At 45.9% G+C, this 22,668-nt stretch overlaps 1 protein-coding gene across 1 annotated transcript in view; it reads right to left on the bottom strand.

The window, feature by feature from the left end:
• The window catches only part of LOC121555407 (arfaptin-2), a 48,449-nt gene that overhangs the window by 10,512 nt on the left and 15,269 nt on the right, over positions 1-22,668 (bottom strand). The window contains exons 3-6 of the mRNA XM_045216494.1: positions 10,186-10,294; positions 4,253-4,312; positions 3,477-3,592; positions 1,348-1,569 (exon numbers count right to left, since the gene is read on the bottom strand). Of these exons, the coding sequence (XP_045072429.1) occupies positions 1,348-1,569; positions 3,477-3,592; positions 4,253-4,312; positions 10,186-10,294 (507 nt within the window). The remainder of the gene's footprint in view (positions 1-1,347; positions 1,570-3,476; positions 3,593-4,252; positions 4,313-10,185; positions 10,295-22,668) is intronic.

Raw genomic sequence — 22,668 nt, 5'->3', positions numbered from 1 at the left:
CAAGAGAGGGCCGCCCACCAAAAAAAGCCATTGCTTAAAGAAAAAAAATATGCAAACACGTTCGCCAAAAGGCATGTGGGAGACTCCCCAAACATATGGAAGAAGGTACTCTGGTCAGATGAGACTAAAATTGAGCTTTTTGGCCATCAAGGAAAACGCTATGTCTGGCGCAAACCCAACACCTCTCATCACACCGAGAACACCATCCCCACAGTGAAGCATGGTGGTGGCAGCATCATGCTGTGGGGATGTTTTTCCATCGGCAGGGACTGGGAAACTGGTCAGAATTGAAGGAATGATGGATGGCGCTAAATACAGGGAAATTCTTGAGGGAAACCTGTTTCAGTCTTCCAGAGATTTGAGACTGGGACAGAGGTTCACCTTCCAGCAGGACTATGACCCTAAGCATACTGCTAAAGCAACACTCGAGTGGTTTAAGGGGAAACATTTAAATGTCTTGGAATGGCCTAGTCAAAGCCCAGACCTCAACCCAATTGAGAATCTGTGGTATGACTTAAAGATTGCTGTACACCAGCGGAACCCATCCAACTTGAAGGAGCTGGAGCAGTTTTGCCTTGAAGAATGGGCAAAAATCACAGTGGCTAGATGTGCCAAGCTTATAGAGACATACCCCAAGAGACTTGCCGCTGTAATTGCTGCAAAAGGTGTCTCGACAAAGTATTGACTTTGGGGGGGGGGGAATAGTTATGCACGCTCAAGTTCAGTTTTTTTGTCTTATTTGTTGTTTGTTCCACAAGAAAAAATATTTTGGGTCTTCAGTGGTAGGCATGTTGTGTAAATCAAATGATACAAACCCCCCAAAAAATCAATTTTAATTCCAGGTTGTAAGGCAACAAAATAGGAAAAATGCCAAGGGGGGTGAATACTTCTGCAAGCCACTGTATAATAAAAAGGAGAGACATGTCCTGCAATATGATTATGGTTTAGTCCTACATAATAAAAGTAAAATTAATATATTAGAATACATGCTGCTATGCGATCTTCTTACCAACGGCATCCGTTTTATCATTAGGCCTCCGTTTTCATGTCTTTATTAGCCTACCAATGCCCGTGCATCAAACACCTCCATTTCCTCCAAAATAACAATATTTCCTTGCAATACAGTTAGTTGATCCACCACTAGAGGTTGTGCGTACGCATGGTCTAAGATTTGCGTGGAGATACGCACACTTTCCCGTCAAGTTCAAAACTGATAAATACCAACCTTTGCGGGAAAACTGGTGCACGTAAGTTTTAGAGTCTTTTTTTGTGCACTCACCCATAATTCAGTTGATTTCTGGCTTTGGGGTTAGGGGTTAGCCTAGAGGTTATAGGTCAGGTTCTCACCCGTAGTTCAGGTGATTTCTGGCTGAGGTCTGTGAAGGTGTCCCCGAGGGCGTGTTGCGTCTGCACCATGCTGTACAAGTGATTGGTCAGGGCTCTAGCCAATCGCAGCACGTTCTCATACTTCCTCTTGGTGTCCCGGAGAACTTCTATCTGGGCCTCCAGTTCTAGGTCCACGGTCTTAGAGCCACGACCAAACCGCTCCGAGATCATCTGCTTAGTGCACTGGGGGAGAGAGGGAGAAGGAAAGACTGAAATGTCAATACCTACTGTCAAATACGCTGGTGGATCTTTGATGTTATGAGGCTATTTTGCTTCCACTGGTCCTGGGGCCCTTGTTAAGGTCAATGGCATCATGAACTTTACCCAGTACCGGGACATTTTAGCTGAAAACCTGGTTTCCTCTGCCAGGAGGCTGAAACTTGGCCGCAAGTGGATCTTCCAGCAAGACAATAACCCCAAGCACGCATTTCAAAATCCACAAAGAAATAGTTAATTGACCACAAAATCAACATTTTGCAATGGCCATCTCATTGACTTTTACCACATTGAAAACCTGTGGTTTGCATTGAAGAAGGCAGACAAATTTATATCAAGGATCTGGAAGGATTCTGTATGAAGGAATGGTCTAAGGTCCCTCCCAATGTGTTCTCCAACTCATAAAACATTCTAGAAAAAGGCTCAGTGTCGTTATGCTCGCAAGGTGAGGTATTGAAAGGTTTTGAAAACAGGGGTGCCTATAACTTTGACCCCTTTCTTTTTTAGAATATTTTGTATTACTTGTTAAACAAACCGTTTCTCTGAGCAAATTGTATTAGCATGAAATATCGGCACCTAAGTATCGTGAGGTCCCTGGCAATTCCAAGCCCCATTAGATATGTTAAGACAATGCCCAGCCCCATTAGATATGTTAAGACAATTCCAAGCCCCATTAGATACAGTATGTTAAGACAATTCCCTGGTATGTGTATGGGTCTCTCAGGTGTGTTCAGGTATGTTAACAGATAGTTTACCTATCTATGAAAGGCTGAGGTACCTGGTAGGTGTTGAGGCCCTGTTTATGGGTCTCAGGTATGTTCAGGTATGCTAACAGGTAGACTTACATAGACAGGCACAGGTAACTGCCAAAATAAAAGGAAACACTTGAGTAAATGAGGGATACAAAGTATATTGAAAGCAGGTTCTTCCACACAGGTGAGGTTCCTGAGTTAATTAAGCAATTAACATCCCATCATGCTTAGGGTCATGTATAAAAATGCCCAGTTGCCCATTATTTTGGCTACCATGGCTAGAAGAAGAGATCTCTGACTTTGAAAGAGGTTTCTCAAAGGAGCACATGGGGTTAAAAGGGCGTGTGTCTCAGTCACCAGATCTCAACCCAATTGAACATTTATGGGAGATTCTGTAGCGACGCCTGAGACAGTGTTTTCCACCACCATCAAAACACAAAATTATGGCATTTCTCCAGGAAGAACGGTGTCGCGTCCCTTCAACAGAGTTCCAGACACTTGTAGAATCTACGCCAAGGCTCATGGAAGCTGGTCTGGTGGGCCCAACGCCCTGTTAAGGAACGTTATGTTGGCTGTTACCTGTAGATTGTGGTACCTTGTAGGTGTTGAGGCCCCATCTCTTCATCAAGTCTAGTTTACAGGTATCACAACAGAGGTAGACTGCAGTACCTTGTAGGTGTTGAAGTAAGGTAGATTGTGATACCTTGTAGGTGTTGAGGTAAGGTAGATTGTGATACCTTGTAGGTGTTGAGGTGTTAAGGTAAGGTAAATTGTGATACCTTGTATGTGTTGAGGTGTTAAGGTAAATTGTGATACCTTGTAGGTGTTGAGATAAGGTAAATTGTGATACCTTGTAGGTGTTGAGGTAAGGTAGATTGGGATACCTTGTAGGTGTTGAGGTAAGGTAAATTGTGATACCTTGTAGGTGTTGAGGTAAGGTGGATTGGGATACCTTGTAGGTGTTGAGGTAAGGTAGATTGTGATACCTTGTAGGTGTTGAGGTAAGGTAAATTGTGATACCTTGTAGGTGTTGAGGTAAGGTAGATCGTGATACCTTGTAGGTGTTGAGGTAAGGTAGATTGTGATACCTTGTAGGTGTTGAGGTAAGGTAGATTGTGGTACCTTGTAGGTGTTGAGGCCCCATTTCTTCATTAAGTCCAGTTTCTCCACAGCCACTCCCCTAGAGGCCTCCTCTGCAGTCGTGGAGCCACTGCTGCTACTGTTCTGCATGCTGGAACCTGGGAGGAGGCGGAGGAGGAGGATGAAGAGGAGGGGGGAAGGAGGAGGACAAGGAAGAACAGGAGGAGGAGGAAGAGGTGGTAAGTCACAAATTCACACAGACAAATAAATACTCACAAAATACACCCGTCGTTTGTGCTTTGTTGAAACAAATGAAGTAGTAGAATCTTAAATGTATGTTCTCTACAGTAAACACCATCTCACACCTCCGAGAACAATATCCTAACAACTCCCCCATCACCATGAAAACAAAAAAAAAAAAAAAAAGAAAAAAAAAAAAAAAAAAAAAAAAAAAAGAAGAGAGAGAGAGAGAGAGAGAGAGAGAGAGAGAGAGAGAGAGAGAGAGAGAGAGAGAGAGAGAGAGAGAGAGAGAGAGAGAGAGAGGTGTCAGTGTGACAGAAGTAGGTGGTGACTGGGGCCCTGGAAAGTACCTGGATACTCAAGGTAGAAGTTCACTACTTACCACATATCTAGGATCAGCCCTTCCCTTGAGTCCCAACATTAACCAAAAGGGGGGATTGGGAATAACCACTGACTGTGGATCAGTGATTAGGGTAAAGGTCTACCTGTGTAAAGGTCTGTGTAGAGGTCTGACTGGCTGGCTATGGTGACTGGCTTGCTGACCTAGGAACAGTAGTTCATGAAGGGGTAAGGTATACCTGTGTATGGCTGTATGTGATTGGCTGTCAGCAGACCTGCTGGAAAGGACTCGAACACGGCTGAGGAGAGGAGGAAAAGATGAGATGAAGACAGAATGTTTAGCGCATGGTGATTATTGAACAGAGACAGACAGAATGGAAACAAGATGGAAACCACAGTGACAGATGGACAGTGACAGATGGACAGTGGCAGATGGACAGTGGCAGATGGACAGTGGCAGATGGACAGTGGCAGATGGACAGTGGCAGATGGACAGTGGCAGATGGACAGTGGCAGATGGACAGTGGCAGATGGACAGTGGCAGCAGCAGTGATGACACGTAGCCAATACAGTGTTACCTGGTCTGATTAGTCAGAGACTGTGTCCCAAATGGTACCATGTTCCCTTTAGTGCACTACTTTTGCCTGGGGCCAATAGGGATTCAGGTTGGGAACAGGGTGCCATTTGGGACAGAGACAGTATGTATCCCCTAGTTGTGTATGTACTTTCTGTGAGGTAAATGACATGAACATGGATTACCAAAAAAAAAACAGTTTAAATTGTATGTTTATTTTCTGAAAAGATGCTAACATCTCGGCCGTGACCCCACTCTGTGTCTCAGGGGTGCAAAAAAACACATTTCCATTTCACACCTTTACAGGTCACCCAGTGAAACAAGACAATACACTACATGAGCAAAAGTATGTGGACACCTGCTCATCGAACATCTCATTCCAAAATCATTGATATGGAGTTGGTCCCCCTTTTAGATTTCCCTTCACTGGAACTAAGGGGCCCAAATGAAAAACAGCCCCAGACCATTATTCTTCCTCAACCAAACTTTGGTTGGCACTATGCATTCTGGCAGGTAGCATTCTCCTGGCATCTACCAAACTCAGATTTGTCCGTCGGACTGGCAAATGGGGAAGCGTGATTCATCACTCCAGAGAACGTGTTTCCACTGCTCCAGAGTCCAACGGCGGCGGGTTTTACACCACTCCAGCCGACGCTTGGCATTGTGTTTGGTGATCTTAGGCTTGTGTGAGGCTGCTCGGCCATGGAAACCCATTTCATGAAGCTCCTGACGAACAGTTCTTGTGCTGACGTTGCTTCCAGAGGCAGTTTGGAACTCGGTAGTGAGTGTTTCAACCGAGGACAGAGGATTTGTACACGCTACGCGCTTCAGCACTCTGCGGTCCCGTTCTGTTAGCACTTCGCGGCTGAGCCGTTGTTGCTCCTAAACGTTTCCACTTCACAATAACAGCACTTACAGTTGACCGGGGCAGCTCTAGCAGGGCAGACATTTGACGAACTGATTTGTTGGAAAGGTGGCATCCTATGACGGTGCCACGTTGAAAGTCACTGAGCTCTTCAGTAAGGCCATTCTACTGCCAATGTTTGTCTATGGAGATTGCATGGCTGTGTGCTCGATTTTATACACCTGTCAGCAACAGGTGTGGCTGAAATAGCCAAATCCACTAATTTGAAGGAAAGACCACATACTACTGTATATATAGTATATACAGTGCATTCGGAAAGAATTCAGACCTTCCCTTTTTCCATATTTTGTTACGTTACTGCCTTTCAATCTACACACAATACCCCAATATGACAAAGCGAAAACAGGTTTTTAGATTTTTTTGCAAAATGTATTAAAAACAAAAAACTGAAATACCTTATTGACGTAAGTATTCAGACCCTTTGCTATAAGACTCGAAATTGAGCTCAGGTGCATCCTGTTTCCATTGATCATCCATGAGATGTTTCTACAACTTGACTGGAGTCCACCTGTCCATCTCTGGAGAGACCTGAAAATAGCTGTGCAGCGATGCTCCCCATCCAACCTGACAGAGCTTGAGAGGATTTGCAGAGGAGAATGGGAGAAACTCCCCAAATACAGGTGTGCCAAGCTTGTAGCGTCATACTCAAGAAGACTCAAGGTTGTAATCGCTGCCAAAGGTGCTTCAACAAATTACTGAGTAAAGAGGCTAAATTACATACTCAAATGATTTTTTAATAAATTTGCTAAAATGTCTAAAAACCTGTTTTTGCTTTATCATTATGGGGTATCGTGTGTAGATTGATGAGGGGGGAAAAATAAATATTAAATCAATTTTAGAATAAGGCTGTAATGTAACAAAATGTGGAAAAAGGGAAGGGGTCTGAATACTTTCCGTAATCACCCCCATTTGACGGCTTTCTGACAGCTCCTTTACAGCTAAAGTCCATTCTAAGAGTAATGTGTTTCATTCAACAAAAGGACAGAAATGAGACAGACATCTAATGTCGAACCCAGAGCGAAGACTCTGACCGAATGACCAAGAATAATTATCAGGAAAACAGTTAACAGAGATAACTTATTTAGCTAGTGTGACCAAGAAAAAGAGAGATGTGAAAACAGCAGCTCTCGATGCACCAGACAAACAGAATCACCTGACAGAGCCACCGAGAGGGGATAAACGGGTCAACAACAGAACCGTCCTCTGAAAAAGAGAGAGAGAATGTTCAACGGGAGGAGAGGAAGAGAGGCGGTGCTCCAGAGCAGAAGAACGGAGAGAGAAGTCTGGGAAAAAGAGGAATGAGGGAGTGAGCCACCTTGTCTTGTGGGATGAGGATGTTAACCTCTACGGGTTCGATGTCCCGTAGAGCTAACGTGCGCTAAAATGTATCATAGTTTTGTTTGATAAAATCCATTCTTAAATTCAAATGCAGGAACTGGGTTCTACAGTTTGAACCCCTGCTGTCTCTGGCTCCACACCCACCCCGCCCGGCCATCTAGATGTGTGAAAGTTAGTGTATAAGCTAATGATCCATCATGTATGACATTCCTGGGAGTGTGTAAACTTACATTTTGTATTACCATATCATTTATGTATGTTCTCTATAGTTATGTACTTGAAAATGTTTTAATTGACCAATTCGGTACATTTGGGCAGACTTGATACAAAATAGTCCAGTATTGCAATGCTTCACTGGATCAATCTGAAACTTTGTAGACATACTGCTGCCATCTAGTAGACAAAATATAAATTGCGCCTAAACTGCAATATATTGTGGCCTTTCTCTTGTATAATTTTTTTAATTTTTATTTAACAAGGCAAGTCAGTTAAGAACAAATTCTTATTTATAATGACGGCCTACCCCGGCCAAACCCGGACAACGCTGGGCCAATTGTGCGCCGCCCTATGGGACTCCCAATCACAGCCGGTTGTGATACAGACTGGAATCGAACCAGGGGGTCGGTAGTGACACCTCAAGCACTGAGATGTAGTGCCTTAGACAGCTGCGCCACTCGGGAGCCTGAGATCCAAAGATGAAAATAAATAAATAAATAAGAGAAAACGCATGTTCTTTTGTTTGTATTATCTTTTACCAGATCTAATGTGTTATATTCTCCTACATTCATTTCACATTTCCACAAACTTCAAAGTGTTTCCTTTCAAATGGTTTCAAGAACATGCATATCCTTGCTTCAGGTCCTGAGCCACAGGCAGTTAGATTTGAGTATGTCATTTCAGGCGAAAATTGAAAAAAAGGGTCAGATCCTTAAGAGGCTAAACTGAGCGTTTTAGCGCACAGCAGGGCCTGAAAGAGAGAGACTTCACTCATTAGTGAAGCACGTGGTGTTTGGATCAATAAAGCAGTTTAGTTTCTAGTTCTTGTTTCTCACTGTAAGTGTGTTGAGTCCTATGTATTAATACAACGTGCCTCCTAACACTGAAATAACCCCTCCCCTGTATAGTCTCACATGTAACCATGGGAACAAGTACAGTAGTTCATCCACTGAACGGGTAGATTACGCTAATCTGGGACAGGGATTCTCCTAGCCAAGGGACACCATCACTACTGAACAGACAGTAAACTAGATCCTAGCCAATAGAGAGACACCATCACTACTGAACAGACAGTAAACTAGATCCTAGCCAATAGAGAGACACCATCACTACTGAACAGACAGTAAACTAGATCCTAGCCAATAGAGAGACACCATCACTACTGAACAGACAGTAAACTAGATCCTAGCCAATAGAGACACCATCACTACTGAACAGACAGTAAACTAGATCCTAGCTAATAGAGAGACACCATCACTACTGAACAGACAGTAAACTAGATCCTAGCCAATAGAGAGACACCATCACTACTGAACAGACAGTAAACTAGATCCTAGCCAATAGAGAGACACCATCACTACTGAACAGACAGTAAACTAGATCCTAGCCAATAGAGAGACACCATCACTACTGAACAGACAGTAAACTAGATCCTAGCCAATAGATAGACACCATCACTACTGAACAGACAGTAAACTAGATCCTAGCCAATAGAGACACCATCACTACTGAACAGACAGTAAACTAGATCCTAGCCAATAGAGAGACACCATCACTACTGAACAGACAGTAAACTAGATCCTAGCCAATAGAGAGACACCATCACTACTGAACAGACAGTAAACTAGATCCTAGCCAATAGAGACACCATCACTACTGAACAGACAGTAAACTAGATCCTAGCCAATAGAGAGACACCATCACTACTGAACAGACAGTAAACTAGATCCTAGCCAATAGGGAGACACCATCACTACTGAACAGACAGTAAACTAGATCCTAGCCAATAGAGAGACACCATCACTACTGAACAGACAGTAAACTAGATCCTAGCCAATAGGGAGACACCATCACTACTGAACAGACAGTAAACTAGATCCTAGCCAATAGGGAGACACCATCACTACTGAACAGACAGTAAACTAGATCCTAGCCAATAGAGAGACACCATCACTACTGAACAGACAGTAAACTAGATCCTAGCCAATAGAGAGACACCATCACTACTGAACAGACAGTAAACTAGATCCTAGCCAATAGAGAGACACCATCACTACTGAACAGACAGTAAACTAGATCCTAGCCAATAGAGAGACACCATCACTACTGAACAGACAGTAAACTAGATCCTAGCCAATAGAGAGACACCATCACTACTGAACAGACAGTAAACTAGATCCTAGCCAATAAGAGAGACACCATCACTACTGAACAGACAGTAAACTAGATCCTAGCCAATAGAGAGACACCATCACTACTGAACAGACAGTAAACTAGATGCATGAGCTCTACGGACAATTCCTTCCACCTCATGGCTTGGTTTTTGCTCTGACATGCACTGTCAACTGTGGGACCTTATATAGACAGGTGTGTGCCTTTCCAAATCATGTCCAATCAATTGAATTTACCACAGGTGGACTCCAATCAAGTTGTAGAAACATCTCAAGGATGATCAATGGAAACAGGATGTACCTGAGCTCAATTTCGAGTCTCAAAGAAAAGAGTCTGAATACTTATGTACATAAGGTATCTGTTTTTTTTTTCATACATTTGCAAAAAATGTCTAAAAACCTGTTTTCACTTTGTCATTATGGGGTATTGTGTGTAGATTGAGGAAATGTTTTTATTTAATCAATTTTAGAATAAGGCTGTAACGTAACAAAATGTGGAAAAAGTCAAGGGGTCTGAATACTTTCCGAATGCACTGTATAAACGGTCTATTTAATGAGCGTACCAGAGGAAAAGCTGGACTGGATGGCTGTCATATACTAACTCCTGTTTTAACAACGGCAGACCACCTGGACTTAAAAACATTGAAATATTAAAACATTAAATAGGAAGGAAAAACAAAAAACCCTGTCATGAGAGACAGAGAGGTAGAGAGACAGACAGACAGAGAGACAGACAGACAGAGAGACAGACAGAGAGACAGACAGAGAGACAGAGAGAGAGACAGAGAGAGAGAGACAGACAGACAGAGAGACAGACAGACAGAGAGACAGACAGAGAGACAGACAGACAGAGAGAGAGACAGAGAGAGAGACAGACAGAGAGGGGAGATACAAAGGGAGTCGCCACCAGTCCCCAATCAGGGAGATAGGGGTAGCGAAGTACTGTACCTTTAATGGAGCTGGTAGGAATGATTCCCTCGGCTGTACCCCCGTAACCCCCGGATACGATACTGGTCTCATTCAGGTTGGGTCCAGACACCATCACCTGGTGTAGGTCCTACAGACAGAAGACACGAGAGATATTGAAGTAAAGAGAAAAGCAAGACGAGGCAGAGGGAAACAGAGACGAGGCAGAGGGAAACAGAGACGAGGCAGAGGGAAACAGAGACGAGGCAGAGGGAAACAGAGACGAGGCAGAGGGAAACAGAGACGAGGCAGAGGGAAACAGAGACGAGGCAGAGGGAAACAGAGACGAGGCAGAGGGAAACAGAGACGAGGCAGAGGGAAAGAGAGACGAGGCAGAGGGAAAGAGACGAGGCAGAGGGAAAGAGACGAGGCAGAGGGAAAGAGAGACGAGGCAGAGGGAAAGAGAGACGAGGCAGAGGGAAAGAGAGACGAGGCAGAGGGAAAGAGAGACGAGGCAGAGGGAAAGAGACGAGGCAGAGGGAAACAGAGACGAGGCAGAGGGAAACAGAGACGAGGCAGAGGGAAAGAGAGACGAGGCAGAGGGAAAGAGAGACGAGGAAGAGGGAAAGAGACGAGGCAGAGGGAAACAGAGACGAGGCAGAGGGAAAGAAGGACGAGGCAGAGGGAAAGAGAGACGAGGCAGAGGGAAAGAGAGACGAGGCAGAGGGAAAGAGAGACGAGGCAGAGGGAAAGAGAGACGAGGCAGAGGGAAAGAAGGACGAGGCAGAGGGAAAGAGAGACGAGGCAGAGGGAAAGAGAGACGAGGCAGAGGGAAAGAGAGACGAGGCAGAGGGAAAGAGGGGGAAGGAGAATGCCAACACTTCATCTTCATTCTCTCCAGGTGTTTACCGGTGTTAAAGGAGTAGACTGTCCCAAATGGTACCCTATATAGTGAACTAGTTTTAACCAGAGCCCTATGGGCCTTTTTGGATGTATTCCTTGTGTACTGAGTTGGTAAATAGTCTCTACAGGGTCAAATCAAATTTGATTTGTCACATGCGCCGAATACAACAGGTGTAGACCTTACAGTGAAACGCTTACTTACAAGCCCTTAACCAACAATGCAGTTTTAAGAAAATAGCCAATGTGTGGGGTTACAGGTTAGTCGAGGTAATTTGTACATGTAGGTAAGGGTAAAGTGACTATGCATTGATAATAAACAGCGAGTAGCAGCAGTGTAAAAACGCGTTGAGGGAGAGGTTGTTATCCTGGCACCACACGGCCAGGTCTCTGATCTCCTCCCTATAGGCTGTCTCATCGTTGTCGGTGATCAGGCCTACCACTGTTGTGTCGTTAGCAAACTTAATGATGGTGTTGGAGTCGTGCCTGGCCACGCAGTTGTAGGTGAACAGGGAGTACAGGAGGGGACTAAGCACACACCCCTGAGGGGCCCCCGTGTTGAGGATCAGCGTGGCAGACGTGTTGTTGCCTACCCTTACCACCTGGGGGCGGCCCGTCAGGAAGTCCAGGATCCAGTTGCAGAGGGAGGTGTTTAGTCCCAGGGTCCTTAGCTTAGTGATGAGCTTTGTGGGCACTATGGTGTTGAACGCTGAGCTGTAGTCAATGAACAGCATTCTCACATAGGTGTTCCTTTTGTCCAGGTGGGAAAGGGCAGTGTGAAGTGCAATAGAGATTGCATCTGTGTATCTGTTGGGGCGGTATGCGAATTGGAATGGGTCTAGGGTTTCCGGGATGATGGTGTTGATGTGAGCCATGACCATCCTTTCAAAGCACTTCATGGCTCCCGACGTGAGTGCTACGGGTCGGTAATCATTTAGGCAGGTTACCTTCTCTTCCTTTGGCACAGGGAATATGGCGGTCTGCTTCAAACATGTAGGTATTACAGACTTGGTCAGAGAGAGGTTGAAAATGTCAGTGAAGACACTTCCCAGTTGGTCAGCGCATGCTCTGAGGACAGGTCCTGGTAATCCGTCTGGCCCCGCGGCCTTGTGAATGTTGACCTGTTTAAAGGTCTTGTTCACACCGGCTACCGAGAGAGTGATCACACAGTCGTCCGGAACAGCTGGTGAGCTCAGGCATGGTTCGTTTACATTTACGTCATTTAGCAGACGCTCTTATCCAGAGCCACTTACAAATTGGTGCATTCACCTTATAGCCAGTGGGACAACCACTTTACAATATGTATTTTTTTCTTTCTTTTATTTTTTTATTTCTTTGGGGTGGGTTAAGGGGGGGTAGAATGATTACTTTATCCTATCCCAGGTATTCCTTAAAGAGGTGGGGTTTCAAGTGTTGCTTGCCTCAAAGCGAGCATAAAAAAGGCATTTAGCCCGTCTGGTAGGCTCGCGTCACTGGGCAGCTCACTACACGGGGACAGAGACCTACAGTACGACAGGATAGTTAGTTTCACTACCGTGCACCTACGAGTTACACCACACTGTCACAACCACACACACTTAAACAAAGGTTATCAAAGAAAGATGTTAAAATGTCAGTTAGTTAGGTTAGTTGAGTAAAATATAAAGGAACCCAAGACTTAAGACCCTGTGTGGTCAATGATTATCTATAATTACCCTTTGGCATCTAATCCTACTAGTAGACTCACTGGGTTCCTTCATTAGTTCCAGTCACTACATTATAGGACCCATAGATCTGGTACTGGTACCGGCCCAACACTGGTATGTTGTCGTTGTTGGAGAATGAAACACAGGGTCCAGGAACTAACTAACTAAAGTTACTGTGTCAGTGACAAGACATTAGTAGTAGCCTAACACATGCTCTCAGACACATTCAGTAAATCCACATCACAAACCAGGCGCTGTAGTTCGGGGCGCTGCAGTTCGGGGCGCTGTAGTTCGGGGCGCTGTAGTTCGGGGTGTTGTAGTTTGGGCCGTTGTAGTTTGGGGCGCTGTAGTTCAAGGCCGCTGTAGTTTGGGGCGCTGTAGTTCAAGGCCGCTGTAGTTTGGGGCGCTGTAGTTTGGGGCGCTGTAGTTTGGGGCGCTGTAGTTCAAGGCCGTTGTAGTTTGGGCGTTGTAGTTCGGGGCGCTGTAGTTCGGGGTGTTGTAGTTTGGGCCGTTGTAGTTTGGGGCGCTGTAGTTCAAGGCCGCTGTAGTTTGGGGCGCTGTAGTTCAAGGCCGCTGTAGTTTGGGGCGCTGTAGTTTGGGGCGCTGTAGTTTGGGGCGCTGTAGTTCAAGGCCGTTGTAGTTTGGGCGTTGTAGTTTGGGGCGTTGTAGTTTGGGGCGTTGTAGTTTGGGGCGCTGTAGTTCAGGGTGTTGTAGTTTGGGGCGTTGTAGTTTGGGGCGCTGTAGTTCAGGGTGTTGTAGTTTGGGGCGTTGTAGTTTGGGGCGCTGTAGTTCAGGGTGTTGTAGTTTGGGGCGTTGTAGTTTGGGGCGCTGTAGTTCAGGGTGTTGTAGTTTGGGGCGTTGTAGTTTGGGGCGCTGTAGTTCAGGGTGTTGTAGTTTGGGGCGTTGTAGTTTGGGGCGCTGTAGTTCAGGGTGTTGTAGTTTGGGGCGCTGTAGTTCGGGGCGCTGTAGTTCGGGGCGCTGTAGTTTGGGGCGCTGTAGTTTGGGGCGCTGTAGTTCGGGGCGCTGCAGTTTGGGGCGCTGTAGTTTGGGGCGCTGTAGTTCGGGGCGCTGTAGTTCGGGGCGCTGTAGTTCGGGGCGCTGCAGTTCAGGGCGCTGTAGTTCGGGGCGCTGTAGTTTGGGGCGCTGTAGTTCGGGGCGCTGTAGTTTGGGGTTGGAATCCCTGAGGGAAGCCAGCACAATGTCTCTCAAACTAACCATTTTGTTGCTCTTTTTAAAATGTAATTAATATCAATATGTTTGCTATATTCCGTCAGAATAGGCAGAAGGTGTGCCCTGATTTAGATTTAAGACAGTAGGGACCAAAACACACACATAGGCTAGATTAATTTAACCTGCTCAATGGTTTATCATCAACTTGCAAATAGACTATATAATATTGAATGCTGTTTTGTGCAGGACCAAACCTGACCAACCATTTCATCCAAGGATATGACTGACATGCATTTTAGTGAGTCCGACGAAGTGACAAACCAGTAGGCGACATGGTTTGAATCTATTGTGTACACACACACACACACACACACACACACACACACACACACAGCGTTGTCCTTCACACCCAGGTAATTGAAGAGTTCCCTACCTTCTCATCTAAGCTCCACTGTAGCTTAGCAACCTAGACACAGATAGAGGGGAGGAGCTAAACAACAAACAAAATGACAGACAGGAGAGGAGGAATACTATATGTGCAGGTGAAAGCAGTGCCGTTAGTGCTTCTGCTAACTCCATTAATGTCATTGTCAGACCAATAAGTAACAGGGAGATGGAATGATATCACTAACAGACTGGCATAACATTGGCATTGGCCGATGAAAGATCAACATCATAATAATCAGTTATTGACAGCACATGATATTCCGGCCATGAAGAAGACTGAGGATACGGAGACATGAGATCTGGACTAGAGCTGTCACAATACCACAATACTCAATTTTCCATGGCAAAGAAGCTGAACTCTACCGTCCTTCACAAACCTGCTGAACTCTACCGTCCTTCACAAACCTGCTGAACTCTACCGTCCTTCACAAACCTGCTGAACTCTACCGTCCTTCACAAACCTGCTGAACTCTACCGTCCTTCACAAACCTGCTGAACTCTACCGTCCTTCACAAACCTGCTGAACTCTACCGTCCTTCACAAACCTGCTGAACTCTACCGTCCTTCACAAACCTGCTGAACTCTACGGCCCTTCACAAACCTGCTGAACTCTACCGTGTTTCACAAACCTGCTGAACTCTACCGTGTTTCACAAACCTGCTGAACTCTACCGTCCTTCACAAACCTGCTGAACTCTACCGTCCTTCACAAACCTGCTGAACTCTACCGTTCTTCACAAACATGCTGAACTCTACCGTCCTTCACAAACCTGCTGAACTCTACCGTCCTTCACAAACCTGCTGAACTCTACCGTCCTTCACAAACCTACTGAACTCTACCGTCCTTCAAACCTGCTGAACTCTACCGTCCTTCACAAACCTGCTGAACTCTACCGTCCTTCACAAACCTGCTGAACTCTACCGTCCTTCACAAACCTGCTGAACTCTACCGTCCTTCACAAACCTGCTGAACTCTACCGTCCTTCACAAACCTGCTGAACTCTACCGTCCTTCACAAACCTGCTGAACTCTACCGTGTTTCACAAACCTGCTGAACTCTACCGTGTTTCACAAACCTGCTGAACTCTACCGTGTTTCACAAACCTGCTGAACTCTACCGTCCTTCACAAACCTGCTGAACTCTACCGTTCTTCACAAACCTGCTGAACTCTACCGTCCTTCACAAACCTGCTGAACTCTACCGTCCTTCACAAACCTGCTGAACTCTACCGTCCTTCACAAACCTGCTGAACTCTACCGTCCTTCACAAACCTGCTGAACTCTACCGTCCTTCACAAACCACCGTCCTTCACAAACCTGCTGAACTCTACCGTCCTTCACAAACCTGCTGAACTCTACCGTCCTTCACAAACCTGCTGAACTCTACGGCCCTTCACAAACCTGCTGAACTCTACCGTCCTTCACAAACCTGCTAACCTGCTGAACTCTAGCGTCCTTCACAAACCTGCTGAACTCTAGCGTCCTTCACAAACCTGCTGAACTCTAGCGTCCTTCACAAACCTGCTGAACTCTAACGGCCCTTCACAAACCTGCTGAACTCTACGGCCCTTCACAAACCTGCTGAACTCTACGGCCCTTCACAAACCTGCTGAACTCTACCGTCCTTCACAAACCTGCTGAACTCTACGGCCCTTCACAAACCTGCTGAACTCTACGGCCCTTCACAAACCTGCTGAACTCTACCGTCCTTCACAAACCTGCTGAACTCTACCGTCCTTCACAAACCTGCTGAACTCTACGGTTCTTCCTTCCAAACCTGCTGAACTCTACGGTTCTTCCTTCCAAACCTGCTGAACTCTACGGTTCTTCCTTCCAAACCTGCTGAACTCTACCGTCCTTCACAAACCTGCTGAACTCTACCGTCCTTCACAAACCTGCTGAACTCTACCGTCCTTCACAAACCTGCTGAACTCTACCGTCCTTCACAAACCTGCTGAACTCTACCGTCCTTCACAAACCTGCTGAACTCTACCGTCCTTCACAAACCTGCTGAACTCTACCGTCCTTCACAAACCTGCTGAACTCTACGGCCCTTCACAAACCTGCTGAACTCTACCGTCCTTCACAAACCTGCTGACAACAGGATGTGTGTTTTCAACATACTGTAGTTTCTTGAGAAAAAAAGAATGATGTCCGCTTCATGTTTTGTTTCGTTGCCACGACCAGCGATGTTAGTATGGTGTCAACCCTAATATGAACTATAATCTGGGGAGAACACAGATGAAGAGATGGGACTATGATAGCAGTGGTTCCTGAAACATGATTCAACAACATGCAACAGCGGGTGGGACATTAACACAGCAAGTCAAGGGGAAACAAAACTCCCATTTACATACATAAAACACACATTAAAAGTAACAGTTAATGTTGGATAATGGTACTGCCTGGAAACACTGCTGCATTGTGGGTTAATTTCCTTAAAAACACATCCCACGTACGCAGACCATTTGAACCTATTTGTCACTTTGGATAAAGGCATCTGCGAATAAATGATCATATTTGGGTCCTATGAAAAATCTGAATCCCCATCCTTAAGTGTCTGTGTGTGATGACATTCTACCCCAGCATCTGTTAGGAGGCAACTGGTCAGACCAGATGCTGGTCAATCAACAACCCTGGGATGTATTCATTAGGAACCAAACAGAACCAACCGGAAGCAAACGGAACAGGGAGGGACCTACATGAATTTGTCCAATAGAAACTCTTGTTTTCGTAGCAAAATGTTTTCCGTTTGCAACTGTTCAGACTAATGATTACACCCCTGGTCTGAAAAACGGAAACATTGATACTGTAAATGTTCCGTAGCTTTGTAGACTGGCACGCATTGGTAGAATGAACCTCTATCAAACACAGAGACTGAGTGCAGTTACATGCACAGAATAATACGATTATTGTGAATAGTCAAATTAACGTGGGTATAAGTGAATTCACCATGACACCACCACGAGCTGTTTTATATGGAAGCCCCAACCTGTCACCAAAAAAATGAAATGCCTCATGATTTGTCAACGTGCTTCAGTCTGATCTACTGATGATAACCACTGCTGCAGGTAGCCTAGAGAAGTCTATGCACTCTGGAAGCCAGTCATTCCGCTACCCAAGAGTGGTCAAGCGGCCTTTACTGGTTCTTTCAACCAGTCAGTCATTTGTGTTGAGTGCCCTTCTCTATAAGCATGCTGAAAGTCTGTTGTTAATTTGTTTACAGAGAAGTAGCATTGTATTTGGTGAAACACAATTTTTTCCAACTGTTTGCTAAGAGTTGGCAGCAAGCTTTAATGGAAGCTTCTCTAATGTCAGACATGTAAAGTGTGGTGTACCACAGGGCAGCTCTCTAGGTCCTCTACTCTTTTGTATTTTTACCAATGACCCGCCACTGGCATTAAACAAAGCATGTGTGTCCATGTATGCTGATGATTAGTCCATATACGCATCAGCAACCACAGCTAATGAAGTCACTGAAACCCTTAACAAAGAGTTGCAGTCTGTTTTGGAATGGGTGGCCAGTAATAAACTGGTCCTGAACATCTCTAAAACGAAGAGCATTTTATTTGGTACAAATCATTCCCTAAGTTCTAGACCTCAGCTGAATCTGGTAATAAATTGTGTGGCTGTTGAACAAGTTGAACAGGCTAAATTACTTGGTGTTACCTTAGATTGTAAACTGTCACAGTCAAAACATATAGAGTCAATGGTTGTAAAGATGGGGAGAGGTCTGTCCGTAATAAAGAGATGCTGCTTTTTTGACACCACACTCCACAAAGCAAGTCCTGCAGGCTCTAGTTTTATCTTATCTTGATTATTGTCCAGTCACATGGTCAAGTGCTGTAAAGGAAGAGGGCTAATATTAATACTATGCATGCCAGTCTCTCTTGGCTAAGAGTTGTTTTTATAAGAAACAAATGTGTTGGAAATTCCAAGTTGTTTGCATAGTCAACTTACACACAGCACTGACACACACATTTACCCCACCAGACATGCCACCAGGGGTCTTTTCACAGCCCCCAGGTCCAGAACAAATTCAAGGAAACATACAGTATTATACAGAGCCATGAGTGCATGGAACTCCCTTCCATCTTATATAGCGGAAGTGAACAGCAAACCTGGTTTCAAAAAACTAATAAAGCAACACTTCACGGCACAACGCCTCTCCCCCATGTGACCTACTTGTTGTGTGTATGTACTGACATGTATCTGTAATTGATAGATGCACAAACACTATATGGTAATGTTTTTAAATGTATATGTAAATACTAAAGTATATTGTCTGTAATGTATTGTTCGTCATATGTCGGACCCCAGTAAGACTAGCTGTCTCCATTGGCGTTGGCTAACGGGGATCCTAATCAATCAAAACCATCTGGGCCTGGCCAGGGGAAACGTAACGTCATGTTGTTGTAGCCTAAGCTATGTATTTATAGGCTAAAATAGGCCCATTTATTTGTGTTCTGAGAAAATGTGAACATGATCAAAATGTGGTTTATATTCACATGTCAGGTGACTAGCCTATCTAGGCCTTTTAATCCACAAATGCAATCCTGAATACAGCAAAGCTCAGCTCAGTTTTTTAAATGTTAGTTTTATTGTCCAATCACAGTTGTCTGTCTGTGTAAAGGGTTTTAATACTTTCATCCTACCCAGGGCCAGGCGTTTTTCCAGGAGTTTATTTTTTTTAAACCATATGAACTGATTGGAAAATTAATCTGGTCCCATCATAGCCCATATCATAGCCCATACCATAGCCCATATATGAAAAACAGCTGATATATTACTACGTCATATGCTACAACTAGGGTCCAGAGTGTTTTGGTTAGCCTAATACCAGATCAGGAAAAACTCTGGGCTCCAGGAAAACAATCCCCCCCCGCGAGCGCGCACCACGTCTATCTCTATGGGAACAAGCACTGTTCGTGACAAACTGTTCACACCCCCATTGTTGGTGGAGAGAACTTTGCAGGTTTAAAGCTTATTTCCTGCAAATCTACACATTTTGTCATGGGGTGCAAAGAACATTTTGCCATGTCTAATGCGTATTCATGTGATATTTGAGTGACAAAAAAATTACAACAATATCTATGGGCTACAAAACCTAAATAAAAAAATGTTAGCTGACATGGGCTAGTTGATCTGGACATTTCTGACAAGTTATAAATAGCTCTCTAAGGTCTGCAATGACTAACATGACAAGAGGAACTGATGATCAGTATCAACATGACCAGCTGGCTGTACTGTAGTAGCTAACCACAATATACTTGTCCTAGCTAGCCAACGTCTAATCATTGCTGCGTCATGAAAGGAACTTGACACAGACACGAATGATCTGTTTAGTGTGTTATCACATTATTGGTGGTTTGTTGTGACCAAGTGTTGGTGCTAAACGGTGTGTTATTGTTATTAGATGCTAGTCTGCTAGTTGGCTATGGTGTCATAGTTGGCTAGCTGAACAAAGTGGGTTGAGTCTATTCCTTTAAACATTGAACCGCTGTGGTTCACAACAATTCTGATTTCCAAAGGCGGAAGTTGGGAGAGTTTTTTGTTCGGGTGGTTCAGTGAAACAATTTTAGTTTCTGAGGTAGAGGTTTTTGGTGAGGGAGGCCCTGCTCTCTCCGCTCCCAGATGCTTAGTCCATTTCATTCCGATCTCCTCTGCATTTTTGTAGCCATTTGCTACAGCCTGTCAACTATGCCTCTGCCTATCCCTGTTCTCTCCTCTCTGCACAGGCTACACAAACGCACCACACCGCGTGGCTGCTGCCTCTCCAACCTGGTGGTCCCTGCACGCACCACCCACGTGGAGTTCCAGGTCGCAGGCAGCCTCTGGAACTGCCGTTCTGCTGCCAACAAAGCTGACTTCATCCCAGCCTATGCCAACCTCCAGTCCCTCGACTTCCTGGCGCTGACGGAAACATGGATCACCACTGAAAACACCGCTACTCCTACTGCTCTCTCCTCGTCTGACCATGTGTTCTCGCATACCCCGAGAGCATCTGGTCAGAGGGGTGGTGGTACAGGAATCCTCATCTCTCCCAAGTGGACATTCTCAATTTTTCCCCTAACCCATCTGTCTATCTCCTCATTTGAATTCCATGCTGTCACAGTCACTAGCCCATTTAAGCTTAATATCCTTGTCATCTATCGCCCTCCAGGTTCCCTTGGAGAGTTCATCAATGAGCTCGACGCCTTGATAAGTTCCTTCCCTGAGGATGGCTCACCCCTCACAGTTTTGGGGGATTTCAACCTCCCTATGTCCACATTTGACTCATTTCTCTCTGCCTCCTTCTTTCCACTCCTCTCCTCTTTTGACCTCACCCTCTCACCGTCCCCCTACTCACAAGGCAGGCAATACGCTTGACCTCATCTTCACTAGATGCTGCTCCTCTACTAATCTCACTGCAACTCCCCTCCATTTCTCCGACCACTACTTTGTTTCCTTTTCTCTCTCGCTCTCCTCCCACACTACTCACTCTGCCCCTACACAGATGGTAATGCGCCCGCCGCAACCTTCGCTCTCTCTCTCCCACTACTCTCTCCTCTTCCATCCTATCATCTCTCCCCTCTGCTCAATCCTTCTCCCTCCAATCTCCTGATTCTGCCTCCTCAACCCTCCTCTCCTCCCTTTCTGCATCCTTTGACTCTCTGTGTCCCCTATCCTCCCGGCCGGCTCGGTCCTCCCCTCCAGCTCCGTGGCTTGATGACTCATTGCGAGCTCACAGAACAGAGCTCCGGGCAGCGTGAGCCGAAATGGAAGAAAACTAAACTCCCTGCCGACCTGGCATCTTTTCACTCCCTCCTCTCTACATTTTCTTCATCTGTTTCTGCTGCTAAGGCCACCTTCTACCACTCTAAATTCCAAGCATCTGCCTCTAACCCTAGGAAGCTCTTTGCCACATTTTCCTCCCTCCAGAATCCTCCCCCCTCCTCTCTCTCTCTGTGGATGACTTCGTCAACCACTTTGAAAAGAAGGTTGACGACATCCGATCCTCGTTTGTTAAGTCTAATAACACTGCTGGTCCTGCTCACACTGCCCTACCCTATGCTTTGACTTCTTTCTCCCCTCTCTCTCCAGATAAAATCCTGCGACTTGTGACTGCAGGCCGCCCAACAACCTGCCCGCTTGACCCCATCCCCTCCTCCCTTCTCCAGACCATCTCCGGTGACCTTCTCCCCTACCTCACCTCGCTGATCAACTCATCCTTGACCGCTGGCCATGTCCCTTCCGTCTTCAAGAGAGCGAGAGTTGCTCCCCTTCTCAAAAAAACCAACACTCGACCCCACTGATGTCAACAACTACAGACCAGTATCCCTTCTTTCTTTTCTTTCCAAAACTATTGAGCGTGCCGTCTTTAGCCAACTCTCTTGCTATCTCTCTCAGAATGACCTTCTTGATCCAAACCAATCAGGTTTCAGGACTGGTCATTCAACTGAGACTGCTCTTCTCTGTGTCACGGAGACTCTCCGCACTGCTAAAGCTAACTCTCTCTCCTCTGCTCTTGTCCTTCTAGACCTGTCTGCTGCCTTTGATACTGTGAACCATCAGATCCTCCTCTCCACCCTCTCCGAGATGGGCATCTCCGGCGCGGCTCACTCCTGGATTGCGTCCCTACCTGACCGGTCGCTCCTACCAAGTGGCGTGGCGGGAAGCTGTCTCCGCACCACGTGCTCTCACCACTGGTGTCCCCCCAGGGATCGGTTCTGGGCCCTCTCCTTTTCTCCCCTATACACCAAGTCACTTGGCTCTGTCATATCCTCACATGGTCTCTCCTATCATTGCTACGCTGACGATACACAACTAATCTTCTCCTTTCCCCCTTCTGATAACCAGGTGGCGAATCGCATCTCTGCATGTCTGGCAGACATATCAGTATGGATGACGGATCACCACCTCAAGCTGAACCCTGGCAAGACGGAGCTGCTCTTCCTCCCGGGGAAGGACTGCCCGTTCCATGATCTCGCCATCACGGTTGACAACTCCGCTGTGTCCTCCTCCCAGAGTGCGAAGAGCCTAGGCGTGACCCTGGACAACACCCTGTCGTTCTCCGCCAACATCAAGGCGGTGACCCGCTCCTGCAGGTTCATGCTCTACAACATTCGGAGAGTGCGACCCTGCCTTACACAGGAAGCGGCGCAGGTCCTGGTCCAGGCACTTGTCATCTCCCCGTCTGGACTACTGCAACTCGCTGTTGGCTGGGCTCCCTGCCTGTGCCATTAAACCCCTACAACTCATCCAGAATGCCGCAGCCCGTCTGGTGTTCAACCTTCCCAAGTTCTCTCACGTCACCCCCTCCTCCGCACACTCCACTGGCTTCC

This window comes from Coregonus clupeaformis, unplaced genomic scaffold (assembly GCF_020615455.1).
Source record: "Coregonus clupeaformis isolate EN_2021a unplaced genomic scaffold, ASM2061545v1 scaf0723, whole genome shotgun sequence".
NCBI classification, from domain to species: domain Eukaryota; kingdom Metazoa; phylum Chordata; class Actinopteri; order Salmoniformes; family Salmonidae; genus Coregonus; species Coregonus clupeaformis.
The sequence above is the reverse complement of the archived record's forward strand: the minus strand, read 5'-3'. Positions and strand labels throughout refer to the sequence as shown.